At 31.8% G+C, this 23,951-nt stretch overlaps 1 protein-coding gene across 3 annotated transcripts in view; it reads left to right on the forward strand.

The window, feature by feature from the left end:
• Positions 1–23,951, forward strand: part of LOC139529084 (uncharacterized) — a 54,849-nt gene that overhangs the window by 23,150 nt on the left and 7,748 nt on the right. Inside the window, exons 4-8 of one of the 3 annotated variants that reach the window (XM_071325340.1) lie at positions 1,753–1,844; positions 5,737–5,857; positions 12,139–12,168; positions 16,332–16,442; positions 20,832–20,951. In XM_071325340.1, the coding sequence (XP_071181441.1) occupies positions 1,753–1,844; positions 5,737–5,857; positions 12,139–12,168; positions 16,332–16,442; positions 20,832–20,951 (474 nt within the window). The remainder of the gene's footprint in view (positions 1–1,752; positions 1,845–5,736; positions 5,858–12,138; positions 12,169–16,331; positions 16,443–20,831; positions 20,952–23,951) is intronic. The other 2 variants (XM_071325341.1, XM_071325342.1) reach the window with 2 other exon arrangements.

Raw genomic sequence — 23,951 nt, forward strand, 5'->3', positions numbered from 1 at the left:
AAAAATATGCCTGTAATAACTAAAGGGTGTTATCACAGCTTCTCTATATCACTTCAAAGCATTTGCTCAGACATAAATCATGCTTAATTACAATGTATTTTAATTTATTGTGAGAAATAATGACCAGAGCATGTAATGAGGTTCTGCGCAAGTTTCTCAGTAATTCCCAAGTGTCTTATATAATAAGTTACATTCCTTTAATAACTAAGCCTTGTTATCACAGCTAAGTTAATTCCTAAATAGCCTTGTCTCATTGATTAACTATGGTTAATCAAAAATGTATTAATTCAATTCAAAAATTAATTATCAAGGCTATGCATTTAGTTTCTGCGCAAAGTCTCAAGAGTTCCCTAGAGTCCACTATAGATTAAATAATTTTACAAAGAACAAACATATGTTATTACAGATTTAGAAAATTTAAGGAAAAGTATTTGTAATAACACACGCAAGTTATTTTCTGTAATAACCCTATAGAGTTATATCTCTGACTGTAGAAAATGAAAGTGGGAGTTTCAGGTTAAAGTTTTTGGTCAAGGTAGTTTTTGATGAAGTTGAAGACCAAACAACTTGAAACTTAGTAAACATGTTCCATATGGTATGATCCTTCTAATTTTACTGCCAAATTAAATTTTTTACCCAATTTTACGGTCCATTGAACATGGAAAATGATAGTGCGAGTGGGGCATCCGTGTACTTAGGACACATTCTTGTTTTTATTTATTTTGGTAATCAATCTATTTCCAGTATCATGTAATATTTATCGTCATGAACATTGATGTTTTTACTTGCTGAAGTTTAGTGTCTTTTACATAAATTAAACATCTTTATACGTTTTGAAGTTAATTTTATGTTTTTGTTTGATTTGAACTTTGTCTTGTACATGTTGTATATTATTTTACTTGTCCACTGGCAACCAAGACAAAAATAATTACTTGTCCGGTTGCTCAAATGTACGAGTCGGACGAGTCGGGCATAGCATTTCCACACCCCTGATAGCAAACCCTAAAGAGCAATAGAAGATAAATATTATATTTTTGCATCAAATATCCTTACCATCTTTACAGAAAATATGTTAAGATGAAATGATCATAGAAAATATAGAAATAAGAAGGAGGTGTAGAAAGATTGCCAATGAGACAATTATAACCCTAAAACAAAGAACCAGGATGTAAACAACAATGCCTTCAATAATGAACAAAACCCATAACAAGCTATAAAAGGTTGTGAAACAATTAAAAAGAGACTTCATCCTTCCTGAGGTTGTTTAATTTGGTATCCAAATCAGTACACTTTCTCCACTCTGTCAGTCTGTATAATATCAGGATGGCTTGTTTTTATTATTCCTGAGCCTATAGTCATGAACATGATGATAGTGAGTCTTGAGGGTAACAAATCATGCAATTACATATTTAATAGTTTTATTTTGTGACTTTTAACCTCAGATCCTCAAGACTTTAAGATCAGAACTATATTTAATGATGAACAAACCCATGGTAATCTATGGTAAAAGAGGCTTCTTACTTCCTGATGATGGATGTTGTTACATTTAGTACCTCAGTACTTAAAATCAGAACACTTTATTACTACTCATTTCTGAGTTTATAAGATTTCTATTGTCTCAGTAACATTTTTGTCAGCATGGCTTTTATTTCTGAGTCCATAGTGATTCTTGAAATTTCTTGAGATTAACTAATCTGGCTCTTACATTTTTGATCATTTTTCCCTTAAATAGTCAAGCATTATATTTTTTAGATCCATGCTTAATTGAAGAAGGGGAAAATGAAAAAGGCTGCACAATGTTGGATTGTTCATCAATGGAGGTCAACCCAGTGTATTCATGGACTGTAAGTTTTGTTACTGAACAATCTTTTCATATATATCATTGCGTAAACCCCTGAGGGTTTACACAGTATATATTGGACGAGTGATGTAGTCTTTCGGAACACCGGATGTTAGTCGGAACACTTCTGGTCTTTCTATGACCACCTTTCAAATACATGCGCAATAGCTATGACCACCGTTCAAATGCATGCGCAATAGCTTACAAATCTGTTGAATATGCATTAGCATCTTAAGTTGCTATAGAGATATTTTATGTATGATCTGAAATTTATTATGATATAATATTTTCTTGCACACGATTACAAGCTGCTAATATTAACCTACATGCGTAGTATTTTAATTAGTCAAACGATGTAACCAGCTGTGTTTAGATATGAGATAAGATTTCATGTAAACAATGCGCTTTATATTCTGAACGAGAATAATTAAAAATAAAATCTTTAGAAAGAGTTTTAGTAGCATTTTATTTTAGATTTTACGTTTAGTGAAGATGTACATGTTGTAAAAAGCAAGCTATTTATTTTTTTATACTGAAATTAAAGGGAAGTCTTTCTTGCATATGATTAAATTACAGTTATTTTTTTTGGTTAAATATTGCAACTTTAATAAAAAAAAAAATGGTTATTAAAAGATATTGAATATGAAAAAATAAAATATTTTGAACGAGAACAATTAAAAATAATTTCTTTAAAAAAAGTATTAGCACTTTTTGAAATTTTACGTCTAGGATAGACCAAGGACATGGAAATATAATCATAAATACGTGCCTCAAATAGGTGTATTGAAAATAACGTTAAAATTAATTATGAAAGTTATGTCCGTATTTATTTTCATTAATATTGCAAATTTAAAGTTATTTTCTTTGTTTAAATATTGCAACATTATTTACTTTTTTTAATAACCTCTGAATCCTTTTCGTCATTAAAATGCGACTGATAAGTATAGATATTCAATATGAAGGGGGAAAAGATAACCGTGACTGAAATCTAAATCTAAAATTTATTTAAAAAAAATACACATTTGACAATGCAGATGTAAGAAATGATACTTCAAGCAATGAAACAACGAATTAAGTGTGCCACTTTAATTACGACTGATAACCTAAAAATGAATCATGCATGCATTTTTAGCAGACTTAACCAGGTCGGCGATAAGATATCGAATATAAAAAAAGAAGATATCGGGTTTGGTGTCAATGAGACAACTATCTGAAAGAAACCAAAATAACACAGAAATACAAACTATGGGTCACCGTACGGTCTTCAACAACAGGCAAAGCACGTACCGCATAGTCGGCTATAAAAGGCCCCGAAATGACAATGTAAAACAATCAGTAAAAAAAGAAAATTAACAAAGTCCGTATCATCGTATGCGTAACTTAGTTGCTCACCAGAGGAACTTTACGCAAGCGTTTAAACACGCGTTCTATAAGTTTGAAGTACGTCGAAATGCAAAGGTATACGCTTGGTGAACGCTTTTACTTCAGGAAAATTTTAATGGAACATAAAAAAAATCATTCAGCTCAAGCGTTTGTCAAACGTATATACATGTACCTGTAAACTGCACGCACATAATATACACGCTACACGAGCGTTGAAAACGCTACAGATAAGTTTTAGACACGTTAAGGGCACATTGCATACAAAAATACTCGTCGCCTTAAAGCTTTCATTTAGGAAAAGAAGTCCGATACGGGTGAAACTTCATCAAACCTACAGAAGATATTACACCCTCTCTAACCATGCAACATGGGACTAGACATAGAAGTACAGGAACTACTCACATTAGTTTGAGCTGTACAGATCTACAAAAATATCCCGCCTGCTTCAAAGGTGCATATAGGATCGACCATGGTCCAGCACTAATGATACAAATACCAACCAGAGTTACAATGACGTGGTAGTAAGTCTTTAAAGGCCACCGAGCGGCCTCCAAAAATGAAAAAAAAACTACTATTTAGTCGGCTATTAAATGCCCCGACCATTAAGATTTAAAAACAAAAATCAAACAAAACTAAACAGCCTTATTGATAACAAAATAATTTACGAAAACAACTTGACCGACATGAATTATGAACAACAACCACTGTACTACATGTTTCTGGCTTTAAAATGGACATTGGCACATACACAATGTGGTGGCCATAAACCCAACCCTCCCAAATGAACCAAACCTTAAGGACAACACATCGCAAGAAAAAACTGTAAAATATCAGTTGCAATTCGCGTCCCTAAAATTATGGGTACGGTGCACAATAATCACTTACATAAAAACAATAGACACAAATCACTGAAATAATCGCACTTACCGAAAGCTATTGCAAAGCTAGTGAACATGTAGACGAACCAGTGGACATAGACGGACTGGTAAACGTGTAAACAGACGGGTGAATGTGACAGACTTATTGACAAACATTCACATATAGACAGACCTGCAGTTGGGAATGTAGGAAGACCAGGAGAAACGCTAAGGTACGCTTTACGCACACCCAATACACGCTTTAAGCTCGTTGTGCACACGATACAGATATGATTGACAGGTTGAATGCATCAAAATTACTAGCGTTTTGGTAGCGTGCATGATTTGTTTTACCTCGGCCGACGTACGTCGGATCTATACGTTGATGTGTGAAGCCGGTATTACATTATTTAAACCACTAAACAGGCAATGTCAGTTTCTAATTCTTATGCACAACAAAAGTAATATAAGACAATACATCTTTATTAATTATCTAATATATATATAATGCCAAACAAGCATTTGGGTTTACGATTGCATTTCTTTTTTTAAAGAAAGCAACTTGTTTATATATTGAATAGCAGACAAATAAAGCTTACAATTATAAACTGATGAATGTCAGTAGTAAATTCTATGAATATTGAACCAGGAAGCATCTATTTTATTATCTCCAACTGTCATCTCAACTGAATGTCAAATATTATCGCTGTTTTACAAAATTTTCCTTTGATTTTGCTGTCTGATAATTTTCTTTCTCAGTGGAGTCGAGTGCTATGAAAATTATTGCTAGAAACTAAGAGGGCACATGGCATTGCTAATGAAATTGACATGTCATAGGTGCAATAGCGATAAACAGATTATCATTGGTCATCTTAACTCGATTGCTTTTCTCGCTTGCACCGTACTGGCTCAAGCAAGAAAACCAATCTCATTGTGATGATCAACAATAATCTATAAGTATCATAAGGGGATAGGATTTGGGTTGATAACACTTAGTATTATCTTGTCTAAATTGTTAAAATATCTAAAAATTATCTTCTGAATCATGTCAGCCATATTGGATGAATACTCTGTTACAAGTATCATTGATCTACATGAATCAAATATTTAAACCTTTAAACTTATAAATATGCATGATATATGTGGTTATATAACAATTAAAAATACTAGAATAATGGCTTAAAGCATAGATGCTTACTGTTTAAAAAAATCAACCAATCAGTTACAGTATGAGAGAAATATGCTGAATGTCAGTAAAATGACAACAGAAATATCAAAAGTAAAAAAGTATAATTCTAAAGGTAACAAGAAGTGTGTACTACAATTTTTATGTTATTTCTTCATAGACAGAAAAAAAATATAACAGTCATTCCTTAAATAACTATGCACCTAGTGCATATTTGGAATGTCAACAAGAGCCTGTGCCATATCTGCAATTATTTCAAAATCCCAATGAGTTTTTTAGTTCATGGTGGCTGTCATAGTCCTGTCAAAATCTTTAAAGGGGAAATATTAACCACTACTATGTAACGATGAATTCAAAGAATCTCCATTATTGCACAAAATTTACATTATTCTTGAAATTATGCAAGATATGATCAAGCAGTCTTGTAACAATTTTAAATGTTAAATTTCTATATCACACATACATTTTAGGGTAAAGATGCTGAAGGAGAGACAGTCAGAAGCATTGAAGTTTGTCCAAAGGAGGAAACAAACTATACATGTTGTGTTGATGCCATGAAGACCAAATGTTCATCATTCACAGCACAAGCAGGTAACTCCTTTCTGTCATAATGTATCTTGATTCATTGCTGTTAGACAAAGGATTAGATTTTATACATGTTGAAGGCATTGCTTTTATTGGCATCATTTACACTCTGGGGTTAATTGTTTGATGTTAAATGTCACGGTTCCACTGAACATAAAAAATGATAGTGCCCACTTCAGGTTCAAGTGTTTGGTCAAGGTAGTTTTTGATTAAGATGATGTTTAATCAACTTGAATCTTAGTACACATGTTCCCTTTGATATGATCTTTCTAATTTTAATGCCAGAGTTTACATAAACAATTTTTGACCCGTCAGTCATGAAACCGAGAAAGCCAGATTATTTGTCAGTCCCAAATATTCTGTCAGTATGATACTAAAATAAAAATAATAACAAATTTTATATATTATGTGTGTAGATTGAATATTAAACCATGCGAAATGCAAGCAAAAACTGTTTGTTTTAACTCCAAACAACTGCAACAATGTCCTATGCTAATGAATATGTTTTTGCCTAAAAAACTTTGTTTTGGTTAGTTTTTATTTAAGAGTGTGAAAAAGCATGCAAACAGGAAAAATTGGTAGAGGGCTGGGGAATTTGATATGTTAACTTCTGGTGACGTTAACTATCTGACAAGCAATGAAATGTTGAGTTATATTTTCACTGTAGTTCTTGACAGGATAAAAATCATGACACAGATTTCCCTTTTAAAAAAAAAAAAAAGTTTGCACAATTAAAAAAGAAGCAACAATCAAAAGACTAATAAAAGAAAACAATGGAGTATTTCACCAGCAGTCAAATAACAAATTACAATAAAAGTTTGGTTATTATCTTGAATATTAATATAGAAAGCAATAAACTGTAAACAGCAATAATGATCAGCAAAGTAAGATCTTCTCATAAGTCGACATGATCAAAATTGTCAATTAACCTTTTAAGAAGTTATTGCCCTTTAAAGAAAATATTTAACAATTTATCGATATTTTTGTAATCTTTTACAAAAATCTTCTTTGATGAAATTACTGGGACAAATGTAACCAAACTTGGCTGAAATTATCATTAGAGAATGTGTCCAATGACCCCACCTGTCAACCAACATGGTCAACATGGCTTCAGATAGAATATAGGGGGGAAATTAAATTTTTGACTTATGAATCTAAAACTAAAGCAAAAGTATAATGCTTGCCTCATTTCATGCATTAATTGTAAACAAAAATATTTGAGCAACAAACAAGGAGCCTTTAGTTCATGTTAGCATCAGGGATGGGGTAATTAAAAATGTAATGGTAATTAAGTGTAATGCATTACAATTTTCCATGTAATTGCATGTAATGTGTAATTGAGCATTTTTTTGATTACATGTAATGGTAATTTAATTAATTACATTGAAAAAAGCATGTAATGCTCAATTACTTTTGAATTACATTTGAATTACATGTACTTTTATGGTGTTAAAGATAAGGGTTTTTGTTTCATTATACAAATTGTAAAATTATATGTACATGTATTTTTCAAATATTACATGCTTTTTTATTATATGAAGTCTGTAATTTATTCTGAAGTTTTTATATCATTTATTTGACCTACAGATTTTTTTTAATAGTCTTCTAATTTACAAAATGTGACAATCATATATTATTATTAGTGTTGTTCAGTTTTTAAGAAAAATCTTTGAACTAAATAGCTAGATTGATAATTAATTAATCAGCCTGTAAACAAAACAAAACACAAAAATGTGTCACTGAAAAACATCTTTCTTAGACAGTAAAATCACTGCATACAATCATTTTGTCAAACTAGTATACACAAAAGGATTATAGAAATAAAAATTAACAGCTGTAAAAACAAACAGCAATTAATCAGATTAAAATGTCCAGAGGCAATGCCACTTTTACATATATTTTATCTAATTAGTAAAATATTGCTTATATTTAGACATTATATACATTATTTGTACTAAGAATTATTTTCAATATTGTGACAAGCACACTTTTTAATTTTTTTTAAATAAAATGAAAAAATATTTCTAATTCATTTCTAATTTCTTTATTCATATTATGTTTAATTCAAATGAGTTCATTTCTGAGATGTGAAAATGCCTTTTGTCAATAGGAACAAATTCCCTCTCCTATCAATATTATGATCTTCTTATCATAAAATTTCCATGTTCTGATCAAGCAATATCTAGCACATTAGCTTCTGTCGAAAATGATTTACAATTGCTGTTTTCAGACCAGACAGATTCAGACTTAATGACAAAACATCAAAATAACTAAATTAAATGATTATCAAATGCAACGCTTAAACTATGCTTACATGAAAATTTTACACATGCATTATATATACATGTAAAAGATTGTTAAAAAATATCATGATGAAATGTAATGTGTAATTTAATTAATTACTTAAGTAAAGTAATTGTAATTTAATTAATTACATTTCAAAAACTGTGTAATGTGTAATTAGTGTAATTGATAATTTTTGCAATGTAATGTGTAATTTAATTAATTACATTCCAATGTAATTGACCCCAAGTCTGGTTAGCATACATTTAATTTACAAGGGACATTAAAATAGTTTTTATACGACCGCAAATTTTGAAAAAATTTTCGTCGTATATTGCTATCACGTCTGCGTCGTCGTCGTCGTCGTCGTCGTCCGTCGTCCGAATACTTTTAGTTTTCGCACTCTAACTTTAGTAAAAGTGAATAGAAATCTATGAAATTTTAACACAAGGTTTATGACCATAAAAGGAAGGTTGGTATTGATTTTGGGAGTTTTGGTCCCAACATTTTAGGAATAAGGGGCCAAAAAGGGCCCAAATAAGCATTTTCTTGGTTTTCGCACCATAACTTTAGTTTAAGTTAATAGAAATCTATGAAATTTTGACACAAGGTTTATTACCACAAAAGAAAGATTGGGATTGATTTTGGGAGTTTTGGTTTCAATAGTTTAGGAATAAGGGGCCAATAAAGGGCCCAAATAAGCATTTTTCTTGGTTTTTGCACAATAACCTTAGGTTAAGTAAATGGAAATCTATGAAATTTAAACAAAATGTTAATGACCACAAAAGGAAGGTTGGTATTTATTTTGGGAGTTTAGGACCCAACAGATTAGGAATTAGGGGCCAAAAAGGGACCCAAATAAGCATTTTTCTTGGTTTTCGCACTATAATGTTAGTATAAGTAAATACAAATCTATGAAATTTAAACACAAGGCTTATGACCATAAAAGGAAGGTTGGTATTGATTTTGGGAGTTTTGGTCCCAACAGTTTAGGAAAAAGGGGCCCAAAGGGTCCAAAATTAAACTTTGTTTGATTTCATCAAAATTGAATAATTGGGGTTCTTTGATATGCCGAATCTAACTGTATATGTAGATTCTCAACTTTTGGTCCCGTTTTCAAATTGGTCTACATTAAGGTCCAAAGGGTCCAAAATTAAACTTAGTTTGATTTTGACAAAAAATGAATCGGTTGGGTTCTTTGATATGTTGAATCTAAAAATGTACTTAGATTCTTGATTATTGAAGTTTTTTTGGTCCAGTTTTCAAATTGCTCTACATTAAGGTCCAAAGGGTCCAAAATTAAACTTTGTTTGATTTCATCAAAAATTGAATCCTTGGGGTTCTTTGATATGCCAAATCTAACTGTGTATGTAGATTCTTCATTTTTGGTCCTGTTTTCAAATTTCAAATTCTACATTAAAGTCCAAAGGGTCCAAAATTAAACTAAGTTTGATTTTAACAAAAATTGAATTCTTGGGCCTCTTTGATATGCTGAATCTAAACATGTACTTAGATTTTTGATTATGGGCCCAGTTTTCAAGTTGGTCCAAATCAGGATCTAAAATTATTATATTAAGTATTGTGCAATAGCAAGTCTTTTCAATTGCACAGTATTGTGCAATGGCAAGAAGTATCTAATTGCACAATATTGTGAAATAGCAAATTTTTTTTTAATTAGAGTTATCTTTCTTTGTCCAGAATAGTAAGCAAGAAATATCCTATTTGTGCAATAGCAAGAATTTTTTTTAATTGGAGTTATCTTTCTTTGTCCAGAATCAACTTAAATCTTTGTTATATACAATATACAATGTATATACACTTTTTACTACCAACTGATAAATTTAAATAATCTTTACCATTCAGTGATAACAAGCAGTTTTTTTACATCTTAATATTTTATGATGTATTTAAATGAGTAGTTATTGTTGCAAACTCCATTAGAAATTTGAATTGATATCAGTTTTGAAAAAGGGAAACGGGGATGTGAAAAAAAAGGGGGGGTTAAATTTTTCTCATTTCAGATTTCATAAATAAAAAGAAAATTTCTTCAAACATTTTTTTGAGAGGATTAATATTCAACAGCATAGTGCTCAAAGGCAAAAAAAACCTTTTAAGTTCATTAGACCACATTCATTCTGTGTCAGAAACCTATGCTGTGTCAACTATTTAATTTTAGATTTAAAAAGTTTGAAGAAGAAATCTTTAATAGATTTGTAAAATCTTGGCATTTGTTTTGTGTAAAAAAAACCCATGTAATGTCAAAAATTTGATCACAATCCAAATTCAGAGCTGTATCATGCTTGAATGTTTTGTCCATACTTGCCCCAACTGTTCAGGGTTCGACCTCTGCGGTCGTATAAAGCTGCGCCCCGCGGAGCACCTGGTTTAATTTTTTGTACACACATGGAAACTTCCTAAAAAATACTCAAATGATCAAGGGAATGATGGGAAAACAAGGTAATTTTCCTAAACTTTTCTGTGTGCAACATCTGTAATCTTTAAAAACATATTTTGTCCTGTCTATATTACAAGTGAGATGAATAACAAGAGTTGCCTCCCATTTAAATCCTGGCTTTTTATATTTTGCAGTGATCGGGAAGGACGTGCGCATATTTACCAGAAATGGCGCATAGAGTGACAAATGTAAGCGCCCATGTGGCGCACAATATTTTTCACATCGTTTCGAAATGTTTAGATATCGTCAAATGGTTTTCCGATCGTGTTCCCTGCCGCCATGTGTGTGTACACAACTGTATAATGTTCCTCCAATCATAGGAGCACCTATATATTTTTGGGACGTCTCGGGTGTTTTCCTATGGTAATATAACCATGCGGTTTAACGTCTCAGGTGTTTTCCTATGGTAATAATAGAACCATGCGGTCTAACTTATAACTCTAAAAACGTAATTAAATATAATTTTTTATAAACAACTTTAGATTTGTGAAATTTAGCTATTAAAGACAAGATCTAACTCTAATAATAATCTTTTAATTTAGTTTAGCTTGCTATTATTTCGATTGAAAACCCCAGAAGCCTTTTTATGAATGTAATTTTTGTCTCCTTAAAAGGCGCTTAACTGTCCTTGTCATTTTTTGGTTTTTGGCTCGTTTTGACATTTTGTAAACATAACTTCAGCGAATTTTGTTTTGTTCTATCAATTAATGGTATTCTCTACTGTTAATCTTGTCATCGTGATGAAGTGATAACAATAATACAAGTGCAGAGGAAGTGCCTGAAATGTCCTCTAATACAGAACATCTGGAATAAGTATGGTATCGACGAAGACCCAAATTTAATGTTAAAAAAAACAACCATGAACATGAACAAACTAAGGCAACAGTACCAGATTAAACATTGTAAATACAGGTTATCTTTAATATTGTTCGTTTCATTGGAATTACAGAATCACATGAACAATATCCATGATATTATTTAAAATCATAAAGGTAAGTACCACCATCTCTTTGCCAAAAAATAATGATACTTTTTTTTTTTACAAAATTAAGTCAATTCAAATGGCCCACTCATTTTACAACATGGCCCATTATCTTTTAAAATGGCCCATTGAATTTATTTTTGAGGGGCCTTGGGCCCATAGTGAAAAAAACCTTCCAGATCACTATTTTGAGGACTGAAAATTAGTTTGGAAAAATCTCAGTTGTTTCATATCAAGATCAGTTAGCATGGTAGTTAGTAAGCTATCATTTTATTTGAAAACAGCAAAAATATAAAAATCAAATAAATTCCTTCCAATTATGGATTAGGTAAGAAAAAGGCGATAAGGCTTATACATGTGAGCGTATGTTGAAATCACCCATCCTCATCAACTTGCTGAGTTCATGAAAAAGTGGTGGTCTTGACCACAAAAATTAGCAAATGACTGCACATTTTCAGTATTTTGCAATATAAATTATAGGGAAATACCAACATATTTCCCACAAGAACCACCAGGGGAAAAAGTTTTGAAAAACTCTGTGAAAATCAATAATTATTTTTCTTACAGGAGAGTTTCAAACTACTGAAGATAATAACAGTAGGTGAATAGGTCTCAATCAGTTGCCTTGTCTTAACTGGAACTATAAGGCTTTGTAAATATTAACACACTTTGCTTGCATGTAATATTTGAGGGGAATTGGATTTTTTAAAGATTTCCCTTAGATGCAATATTTTTTTTAATTAATCTTAAAACCATGTACCCCCCTTTTCCTGGGGAGAATGGTAAACTGTTTGACCAGTTCATTCTTTCAGTCCTTCCAATGAATGTTCTGTTGCATATTTCTCAGGAACTACAAAACAGAGCTTGCTGAAATATCAAATGGCTTAAATCATGTATATATTTTTTTAAATACAGTGGCCTGGTATGAAACTTTCTTTGCATATTTTAAGGAAACTACAAGTAAGAGCTTTTAGATTATGAAGTGCTTAGATAAGTTGTATATACAATTCTGGCCTGTGATTTATTTGACCAACAATATTGTTTATTCATTACATGCAAACAAAATACAACTTATAGACTTTTTATAGTTATCATGACAACTGTTTTTTTTTCTCTTTTCCAATAAATGATTTGAGCCATCAATGCATTAAAAAGCAGCAGTCATCACCATTTTCCTCAATTCTTTCGAAATTTGATTATTTCAAGTGCATATTTATGTTAGAAGCTGTGAACTGTATTTCTATCACTCAAAGAGTTCCATATTTGTCTGAAATGTACACATTTGAAAATGCGTTTTGCTAAATGAGCACTGCAGCTTGTTTGGTCTTCATTTGTCTGCATGATTTCTGAAAGGCATATACTTTTATTGGCATTATGTAAATGTCATTTAGTTTGCATGCAATAGAGTGCACACATTTTTCATTTAACAGTTCTTTCAAGATTGTGTAAAAGTATGTGTTCGCTTTATTTTTGTATTGAATTTTAAGATAAAAATTTGAAAGCATTCCTCAAACGGAATATTCTAGTGGAAGTTTAATAGATTACACTTTTACTTAGAAATTATAATCCACTAAAGGTTACATAACAGGCTTCTTTTTTCGAACGCAGTGATTCTAGAAATTCAGTGCCCTATATTGGCTAATCTTGATCTGTCTTATTACCAGTTTGAAGCTAACAAACACGTTTGATTTTATTTAATGAAACAAAAGTTGTTGATGTTCGAAGAATGAAAAGTTAAGACACTGAATTCCGAACTACTTTTTTTCCCTCTTTCTGTTGGTTGTTTTTACTAGGCCACACCACTTCCAGTAAACATTATATCCTTCCACTTTCCTGGTTTGATATCCTAAAAGAAGTGATATTTTCTAGATATCTGTTTCAAGTCAAGCATACACTTTTTATCAAATAGAAAAAAATAAGTCCTGAAAAATAGTCAGAGAAAAATGGACTATTTTATGTCACTCCATGTTTTGAGATGCACCAGAAAATGGAGTTGTAATACAAGACTGGTACCTACATTTTGAAATTTTTATTGTAAGACATGGTAAAGGGCAAATGCTTTTTCAGCACTATCACGCTTTAACTTTTATTTCCCTTTGAGAAACACATTTTAAAATTACAAATGACACTGCAATTTTAATTTTGACATAATGTTTATATGCACTCCATGTTTTATTGGATCTAGAACATTGCTTTGTTTGTAAAGTGAATGCAGATTGTCATAACAAACATCATATTACACGGGCATCAAGGTCGTCATATCATGGAGTGTTTAGTACAGTGATTTTGTCATAGTTTGGTTAAGTTGGTCATGGATAAGTTTAGTTATTTTCCAAAACTATTGCCTTATTTCTTTTCAAATGAGCAAATAAAAAGCAAATTACATGTTTAAATTTATATTGTAAGTCAAACAATCTAAATTGGAATTGTTGTTTTTAAGAAATCAACCCAGGATAACGAAAATATTGAAATTGGTTTGGATTGGTTAAGCAATTGACATGATTCAGTTAGGATTATTGAAATTGGTCATGGTTTTGATTACATTGGTCATGGGTTAAATCCAAACAAATACATATTTGTGGCACCTTATTATTGATAGTTTGTTCGAAGCCAATAGCGAAAAATTAAAGTAACCAATTAACTAATTCACTAAAGGGAGAAAAAAGCCGACATGGCTTTTAAGTTAGAACATAGGGGAAAAAATTCAATTTTTATACGACCGCAAAAATTTTAAGGTCGTATATTGGTATCACGCCGTTGTCAGCGTCGTCCAAGGACGGATGGTTTCCGGATAAAAACTTTAGTATTTATGTTAATAGAAATCAATAAAATTTTAACACAATGTTTATAACCACAAATAAGGAAGGTTGGTAGTGATTTTGGGGGTTATGGTCCCATCGGTTTAGGAATTAGGGGCACAAAACATACATTTATCTAGTTTCAGGACAATAAGTTGTGTATAAGTATTTCAATTACTCTGAAATTGTACCACAATGTTCATATCAGTAGAAGGTTGGGATTTTTTTTAGGGTTATGGGGCAAACAGTCTAGGAATTAAGGGCCAAAAACAAGCATTTTTAAAGCTTCTGGACAATAACTTATGTTTAACTGTATGGATCTCTCTGACATTGTACCACAATGTTCCATATAATGAAGGGAAGGCTTGATGTCAGTTTGGGGTTAATATCAATGAACATTTCGGAATAAGGGGCAAACAAATGGCCAAAAAGAAGCATTTTTCTTGTTTACAGACAATAACTTGTGTGTAAGTGTATGTATCTCTTTGAAATTATACTACAGGGTTTCTTACTTCAAAGGAAAGCTGGAATTGAGTTGCAAGGTTCTTGCTCAAAGGGGGGTTTCAATAAGTGAGGGGCCCAAATAAGCATTTTTGTAGTTTTCAGTCAATAACTAAATTATACCACAAGTTTCCATACTACAAAGTGATGGTAACAGGGGGTAATGGATCAAATTATTAAGCAATTAGGGGAAAAAAGGGGTAAACAAGGGTTTTTCTGGTTAAGGGACAATTTAAAAGATTTAAAAGAAGTGTAAGGGAGGTAATCCAATTAATTAAAATTTAAAGAAAACTGTTATACATATGTTCAATTACTTGTTTACCTCCCTTACACTGCTTGAAAAATATGTTAAAGGAAGTGATAATTGACTTGAGATGTACATGTAGCTGTAAATTTATTTTTTAGAAGTTAATATGATTCATTTTAACCGTGACTGTAAGTTATTTTATATTTTAATACTTTATAATGAATTTAAATGAGTAGTTATTGTTGCCAATTTAATTAGAAATTTGAATTGAGATTATTTTTGGAATAAGTGATTCGGGGAGGTGTGGGGGGTAAAAATTTTCTCATTTCAGATTTCAGAAATTAAAATGAATTTTTCTTCAAATATTTTTTTTGAGGGGATTTATATTCAACAACATAGTGTATTGCTCAAAAGCTCCATACTTGCCCCAACTGTTCAGGGTCCAACCTCTGCGGTCGTATAAATCTGGGCCCTACGGAGCATCTGGTTGGCTTATAAATCTCTGAAACTATTTTTAAAGCAAAAGTATAAAGCTTGCCTTATTTCCTGCATCAATTGTAAACAAAAGTACCATTTGAGCAACACACAAGGAGCCTCTAGTTCAACATGTTCAAGTTAGAATACATTTACAAAATTTTTTTTTTTTTTTGTACACACATGGAAACCTCCTAAAAATACTTAAATGATTAAGAAAATGATGGGAAAACAAGGTAATTTTCCTAAACTTTTCTTTGTGCAACATTTGTATTCTTTAAAAACAATATTTTGTCCTATGTCTATACAAATGAGCTGAATATCAAGAGTTGCTTCCCAAATTTACACCATGGATTTTTATATTTTGAGGACTGAAAACTAGTTGGTAAAAATCTCAGTCGTTTCATATCAAGATCAGTTGGCATGGTAGTTAGTAAGCTATATCATTTCATTTGAGAACAGCAAAAAATTAAAAATCAAATAAATTTCTTCCAATTATTGATTAGGTAGGAAAAATGTGATAAGGCTAACACATGTGAGCATATGTTGAAATCACCAATCCTCCATCAAATTGCTAAAAACAGAGTACTCTAAAAGTGGTTTTGACAACCAAAATTTGCAACAATTTCAGTATTTTGCAATAGAAATTATAGGAAATACCAGCATATATTCCTTCAAGGACCACAAAGGGAAAAAGATTTCAACAACTCTGTGAAAATCAATAACTATTTTTCTTACAGGAGAGTTTCAAACTACTGAAGTCAATAATCAAACTATGGATAACAAAAATCAAACTATGGATAACAAAAATCAAACTATGGATCACAAAAATCAAACTATGGATCACAAAAGTAGGTGAATAAGTCCAATCAATCGCTTTTCTTATCAGGAACTGTAAGGCTTTGTAAATATAATCAAACTTTACTTGCATGCAATATTTGAGGGGAATTTGAATTTTAAAGATTTCCCTTAAATGCATTATTTTATTCTAATTAATCTTAAAACCATGTACCCCCCTTTTCCTGAGGAGGATGGTATATTGTCGACCAATTCATTCCTTCAGTCCTTCTGTTGCACATTTCTCAGAAACTACATTACAGAGCTTACTGAAATATTAAATGATTTCTATTATCAGCATGCTAAACCGTAAGATTTATTCCTCATCAACTTCCAGTTTATAAATGCTAATATATTCTAAACATAGTGGCCATGTATGAAATTTTCTTTGCATTTTTCTAAGGAACTACAAATAAGAGCTTTCAGAAATTTGTTTTAGAATATGAAGTGATAAAATAAGTTGTAATGACAATGTTGGTCCCTGTAATTTATTTGACCAACACTATTGTTCATTTATTACATGCAAACAAAATACAACTCAAAGACTTTTTATAATTATCAAGACAACCATTTTTTACTTTCTTTTTCAATAAATGGTTTGAGCCATCATTGATGTGTAAACTAAAAACAGCAGTCATCACCCTATTCCTCCATTCTTGTGTTATTGGACTATGTCAAGTGCATATTTATGTTAGAAAGTGTAAACTATGTTTTTATCACTCAAATAGTTCCAATATGTCTGAAATATACACATTAGAAATGCCTTTTGCCTTCTAAATGAGCACTGCAGTTTGTTTGGTCTTCCTTTGTCTGCATGATTTTTGAAAGGCATATACTTTCATTGTCATTATCATGATTATGTAAATACCTTTTTGTTTGAGTGAAATAGAGTGCAAAAAAAATCATTTTACAGTTCTTCAAAGATCGTGTAAAAGTATGCGTTCGCTTTATTTTTGTACTGAAAATTAAGATCAAATTTTAAAAACATTCCTCAAACTCAATATTCAAGTGGAAGTTTAATAGATAACACTTTTACTTAGAAATTTTAATCCACTTAAGATTTCATAACAGCTAGGCTTCTTTTTTCGAGTTATTTAAGAAATTCAGTACCCTCACTGGCTAATCTTGATCAGTCTTAGTATCAGTTTGAAGTGAACCAACACATATAAAAAAGAAGATGTGGTATGATTGCCAATGAGACAACTGTCCACAAGAAACCAAAATGACACAGATGGACACAGTTGGTTTTATTTAATGAAATAAGAATGGGTCATGCCATGAAGAATAAAAAGTTAAGACACTCTGAATTCAGATCTTCTTTTTTTTCCCTCTTTCTGTTTGCTGTTTTTACTAGGCCACACCGCTTCCAGTAAACATTATATCCTTCCACTTTCCTGGTTTGATATCCAAAACTATGCGATATTTTCTAAATAGATGTTTCAAGTCAGCATAAACTTTTTATCAAATATTCAGAAAAAATTGGACAATTTTATGTCATTCCATGTTTTGACATGCACCAGAAATTGGAGTTGTAATACAAGACTGGTAGCTAGATTTTGATATTTTTTGTAAGATATAGTATGTAAAGGGTAAATGCTTTTCCAGTACTATTACGCAACTTTTATTTCCCTTTGGGAAACACATTTTAAAATTACAATTGACCCTGCAATTTTGATTTTGACATAATGTATAAACATGTATGCACTCCATGCTTTATAAGATCTAGAACATTGCTTTGTTTGCAAAGTGAATGCAGATTGTCATAGAAATTATCATATTAGAATATTACGAAAAACACAATTAGAATATTATGAAATAACACAATTAAAACAAGGCAGAACAGCTTTTTATATGACCTCAAAAAAAAGTTGCAGCGTAAATTGGTATCATGTGTCATCATCTTCGCTTTCCAAAGACACTTGGTTTCTGGACAAGAACTTCAATTTAGTGAATAGATCTCTATGAAGTTTAAACACAAGGTATGAAATTACACATGGAAGGTTGTGATTGATTTTGGGGGATTATGGTCCAAACAGTTTAGGAATTAAGGGCCCTAAAGGGGTCAAAATAAGCTTGTGAAATTGTACCACAAAGTTCCATATCACAAAGGGAAGGCTGAGATTGAGTTTGGGGTAATTGCCCCAAAGGTTCAGGAATAGGGGGCAAAAAACATGCAATTTTCCAGTTTCCAGACAACAAGTTGTGTTTAAGTGTATGGATCTCTCTAATGTAATGCAAGGTATCATAACACAAAGGTAAGGCTGCGATTAAATTTTGGGGCTAATTGCCCCAAATGTTGAGGGATTAGGGACCAAAATCAAGCATTTTTCTAGTTTTAAGACAATTACTTGAGGTCAAGTGTATGGATCTCTCTAAAATTGTACAGCAAGGTACCATACCACAAAGGTAAAGTGGGATTAAGTTTTTGGGTAATTACTGAGTGAGAGTTAAAAAAATGGGGGGTTAATTTTTTTTCATATTTTTATTTTAATTTTCCATTTTTTTATTGATTTATATTTCATATTTGTATATTTAAGCAAAAATTACTGATAATTGCCAGGAGATGCACATGTAATATGATGTGTAAATTATTTTATCTTACCTTCTATAGATTGATTGGTTACATTGTGGTGACTATATATATTTCATATATATATAGGTGTCCTAAAAAATACATGGTTAGTTACCATATAGGGTTTAGTATAAGGAGTTACTACCCTTTCAAAACAAAAATTTCATCTGAACGGTTTAAACAGACAAAAAAACTGATAATAAACGATTGAAATATATTCATAAAATAAATTTAAAGCTATAAACACGTTGTTATTGTTAGCATTTGTTTTTTGTATAGACAAATGGAAGTAGGTTCTTAAACATGTTAAAACTAATTAGTATTGAAGTCTTTAAAATCACTTTGATAGGCTGCTAGTCTAAATACCACATGTGAAGATAGTAGGTAAGATAAATTGGTTACACCGTGTGCTAAAAAAAGACTGGAAAATATACATATATAACAATTTGGTGTGCTACTCAGTGCATCAACCTAATACGATATATATGGGGTCAGTAAATTCCATATAACAGGCTATTATTTGAACTTGGAATTATTTTTAATTATGGAATTTGCATTATTTCTTGTGTTAGAAATTTTTAATGAATTCCATGTTTATTCTGTATCATAATGTTCTGTGCTGCGCACAACACATTCTATTACAAAGAAGATATCACATTTTCAATAGAATGTATTGTGCCACGCACAACACTATCTATACAAAATACACTGTGTGGAATGTGTTATGCTCTGCTCAAAACATTATAATACCAAATAAACATGAAATTTATCAAAAATTTCCAACACAAGAAATTATGCAAATTCCATAATTAAAAATAATTCCAAGTTCAAATAATAGCCTGTTATATGGGGTTTTGAGCTTTACTCTCACCCCATATGGAATTTACTGACCCCATATCATATTAATTTACTAACACACCATGTAACTAATAATATAAAGTACTATGCAACAGCAGGAAATCTTCAATTACACAGTATTGCACAATAGCAAGAAATCTTCAATTTCACACTATTGTGCAATAGTACACTACTGTACCAAAGCAAGAAATCTTCAATTGCACAGTATTGCACAATAGCAAGAAATCTTCAATAAAAAATAAATACAAATATTTTGACCCTTTTCAAATTTTTAAGATCTTTCACCACATTTATTTTGTGTCAGAAACCTAAATTATGTAAAAAATTTGATCACACTCCAACATGTTCAAATTCAGACAGTATCAAGCTCAATATTGTGTCCAAACTTGCAACAACTGTTCAGAGTTCAACCGCTGCGGTCGTATCTGGCTGCGCTTAGTGAATAAAATTGAGAAAGGAAATGGGGAATGTGTCAAAGCGACAACAACCCGACCATAGAGCAGGCAACAGCTGAAGGCCACCATTGAGTCTTCAATGTAGCTAGAAACTCCCCCACCCCGACGCGTCCTTCAGCTGGCCCCTTAAAATATATGTATACTAGCTCAGTGATGATTGACGTCATACTAAACTCTGAATCATACACAAGAAACTAAAATAAAAAATCACATGACTAACAAAGGCCAGAGGCTCCTGAATTGGGACAGGCGCAAAATTGTGGCGGGGTTAAACATGTTGAGCATTTTATTGTAGTTGCAAAACTATATTTAGATACATTGAATCATTAAAATTATATGCAAATAATTCTATTTAATGGTGAGTACAAGCATAGATCAATTATTTTGGGGAAAGAATATCAATGGAAATATGGACCATCTCTAACCTTTTCAGTTAGCAGACTCTCTGATTAACATCACTACTGGACATGTCTTATTCCTATTTCACCATGAAAACCTTGGTATATTTTTATTTTCAGCTAAAGACAATGGTGAGAATGATGGAGGTCTACCTACTGGAGCTATCGTTGGAATTATAATTGGTGTACTTGTATTTATTGGGATAATAGTAGCAGTTATCTACATTAGGAACAGAAAGGGTAAATTTTATAGTTAAGTTGTGTTCATAAAATGAATATTACATGTATCATGTGTATTACAAAGAATTTTGTGCACACACTTGAAATTTCACTTACAATGATAAGGAAAAAAAATGACTTCAACATGATGATTGCTGTGTATGTAGGGTGATATTATTAACAAAATTAAAATGATAAATGTGTTGCAGTCTTCTAAATCTAAAATTAAGCATATTTTTTATAGTTATTATTGAATTTACAGCATTTTATTTGGGAATCTGTTCTCAAATGTACTGTGAATTTGTTTATAAAGAAATTTAACTGTAATTTGAATGTCTTTGTGCAAATATTTCACTTCTTTACTTTGCAGCCAAATTTCATGCATTTTCATTAGAAAAGATATAACGTCTGCTTGATTACTTGTTCGTTGCCGCTGATACATATGCATTTTGCCTATGTTGTCAAAATAATAAGATTACACATGATTTTACCCTCAGTTTTTTATGCAGTTAAGCTGCATTATGCGAGCGCCCTAGATTTGTGTTCTACCCAATAAATGCTGAAATACTTGCCATTGTTATTATCTAGCTCGCTACTATGTTATATATAACTAATTGAACACTTTTTTAATACTTTTTATTCTGGATTACAAAAAATATGACCAGAAAAACCTTAAATGATCGTCGATTTATCCAAAAGTTTTGAAGTTACACATAGGAAGTAGTGCTTATTAAGAATCCTTGTGTAGTTCATTATGACTTGTGCTTTTAGCTAAGATGTCAAAGAACAATTGTATGAAATATTTAATCGCCGAAAATCTCTTAAGACAAGTAGTTTAGATTTCCCAAATGGCAAAAGTCGTAGTGATATTGTTTGTCATCAATACGTAGTACAATTACGTCAGTAGTCTTATTATATAATAAGTTCAACTGTTCACGCTGTTGGCGGCAATTTCAAATTAGAAATAGAAATTTTCGTAGCTTTTCAATTTGGAGGCAGGTGTGCAAATTAGCGGTGGTCCGAGGTCCGCGACCTTCCACTTTTGCAAGCGGAATTTTGACTAGGATAGTTGGTTTCTAGCTACGCCCGACGTAGTCACCTTCTACTTGAAAGAAAATAAGAAATTACTTTGCAAACCTTCCATGCAAGTCACCAAAGTCTCCAATTAAACGAGCTAAAAACTTATTTTTATCATTATCATTCATGACAGCGATGTTCATTTTGTTCAACCGCTAGCTTTATACAGAAAATCGCCGACAGATATTGTATAAATTCGAGTTAAATCGTATCTGATTGACAAAAACAACATTGTAAACACATAACAATGGCGGCTGTGAAGACAAAATTTTACAGTATCGGATCCGATTCCGGAAGCGGATAAGGATAATTCCGGGTTTGGCGATCATTAACAAAATAAATCAAAGCAGGTGAAGAAATAAATCTATGCATGGTAAATGAATATAAACAATAGAATTGTAAACCAAAAGATATATGTAAAAGAAAGAAAAAGCAGAAAAATATTTTATACAGAAACTCAAAATTACTTTTTGACAAGTTTTAATTTAAAAATCCAATACAATGTGACAGCTGGGAACAGTATATCTAACAATATACATGTTCATGGTCACAGTCTAAATTTTCTTTATCAGTGATAAATGATGATAATGCATGTGAGATGCTTTTAAAGTGTAAACATATTACTGCAATTTCGAAGGGTTATTTGTTTTTCTCAATTTTGAAGGGTCAATTAAAATAGCTGAAAGTTTCTTTCTATATTTTAACAAATAATGCAACTATATTATATAGACCTGAATGTAAGTAAATCATAAGACATATAGTTGGCATTCTTTGGGCCACTATACCCCCTACGGTTTGATAACTTGGAAACGGTCGAGCTCCCCACCCCTAAACCATATGAGGGGCAGATCCAGGATTTTTAGGCTAGGAGGGGCTCAAACTTAAATTTTCGCCGAGCAGAGCGAGGCTAAAAAAAATTGAGGTAAAATTATCGGAATATTCTTTATTAAGCTGAGAACAACCCATGCTTTGCAAATTTAAGGGGGTGCAAGCCCGCAACACCCCTCCCCCTGAATCTGCCCCTGCATATATTCAAGTATAGGACAATATAATAAATAAAATGAAATATAGGGGGAGTCCCTGGAGTTACCCCACCCCCTCCTGTTTGAGAACTTGGAAACGGTCGAGATCCACACCCCTTAACCATGTATATTCATGTTTGTGACAATATGAAAAATCAAATGAAATATAGGAATAGTCGCTGGGGGTCACCCCACCCTTCCTGTTTTAGAATTTAAAAATGGTCTAGATCCCCAACCCTAAACCATATATATTCATGTATGGGACAATATAACAAATCAGATGAAATATAGGGGGAGTGCCTTGGGTCACCCCACCCCCTCCTGTTTGAGAATTTGAAACCCGTTGAGATCGCCACCCTTTAACCATATATTCATGTACGGGACAATATAACAATTCAAATGAAAGATAGGGGGAGTCCCTGAGGTCACTGTATACCCTTCTGTTTGAGAACTTGGAAATGGTCAAGATCCTTACCCCTAAACCATATATACTCATGTATGGGACAATATAACAAGTCAAATAAAATATAGGGGAAGTCCCTGTGGTCACCCCAACCCTCCTGTTTGAGAACTTGGAAACGGTTGAGATCCCCACACCAAAACAATATATATTCATGTATGGGCCAATATAACTAATTAAATGAAATATAGATGGAGTCCCTGGGGTCACCCTACCCCTCCTGTTTGAAAACTTGGAAACCAATGAGATCCCCACCCCTAAACCATATATATTCATGTATGGGACAATATATATATAATACATATAATAAAATATAATTTTCATAAGTGGGGGCCCGCTCCAGTCACGCTTCAGTGATTTCCTATATAAGCAACCAATTTTTTTCCCAAACCTACCTGTTTGAGAACTTGAAAACCGTTGAGATCCCTAAATTATATATATTCATATGTATGGGACAAAATA

Source organism: Mytilus edulis, chromosome 6 (genome assembly GCF_963676685.1).
Source record: "Mytilus edulis chromosome 6, xbMytEdul2.2, whole genome shotgun sequence".
In the NCBI taxonomy this organism is placed as follows: domain Eukaryota; kingdom Metazoa; phylum Mollusca; class Bivalvia; order Mytilida; family Mytilidae; genus Mytilus; species Mytilus edulis.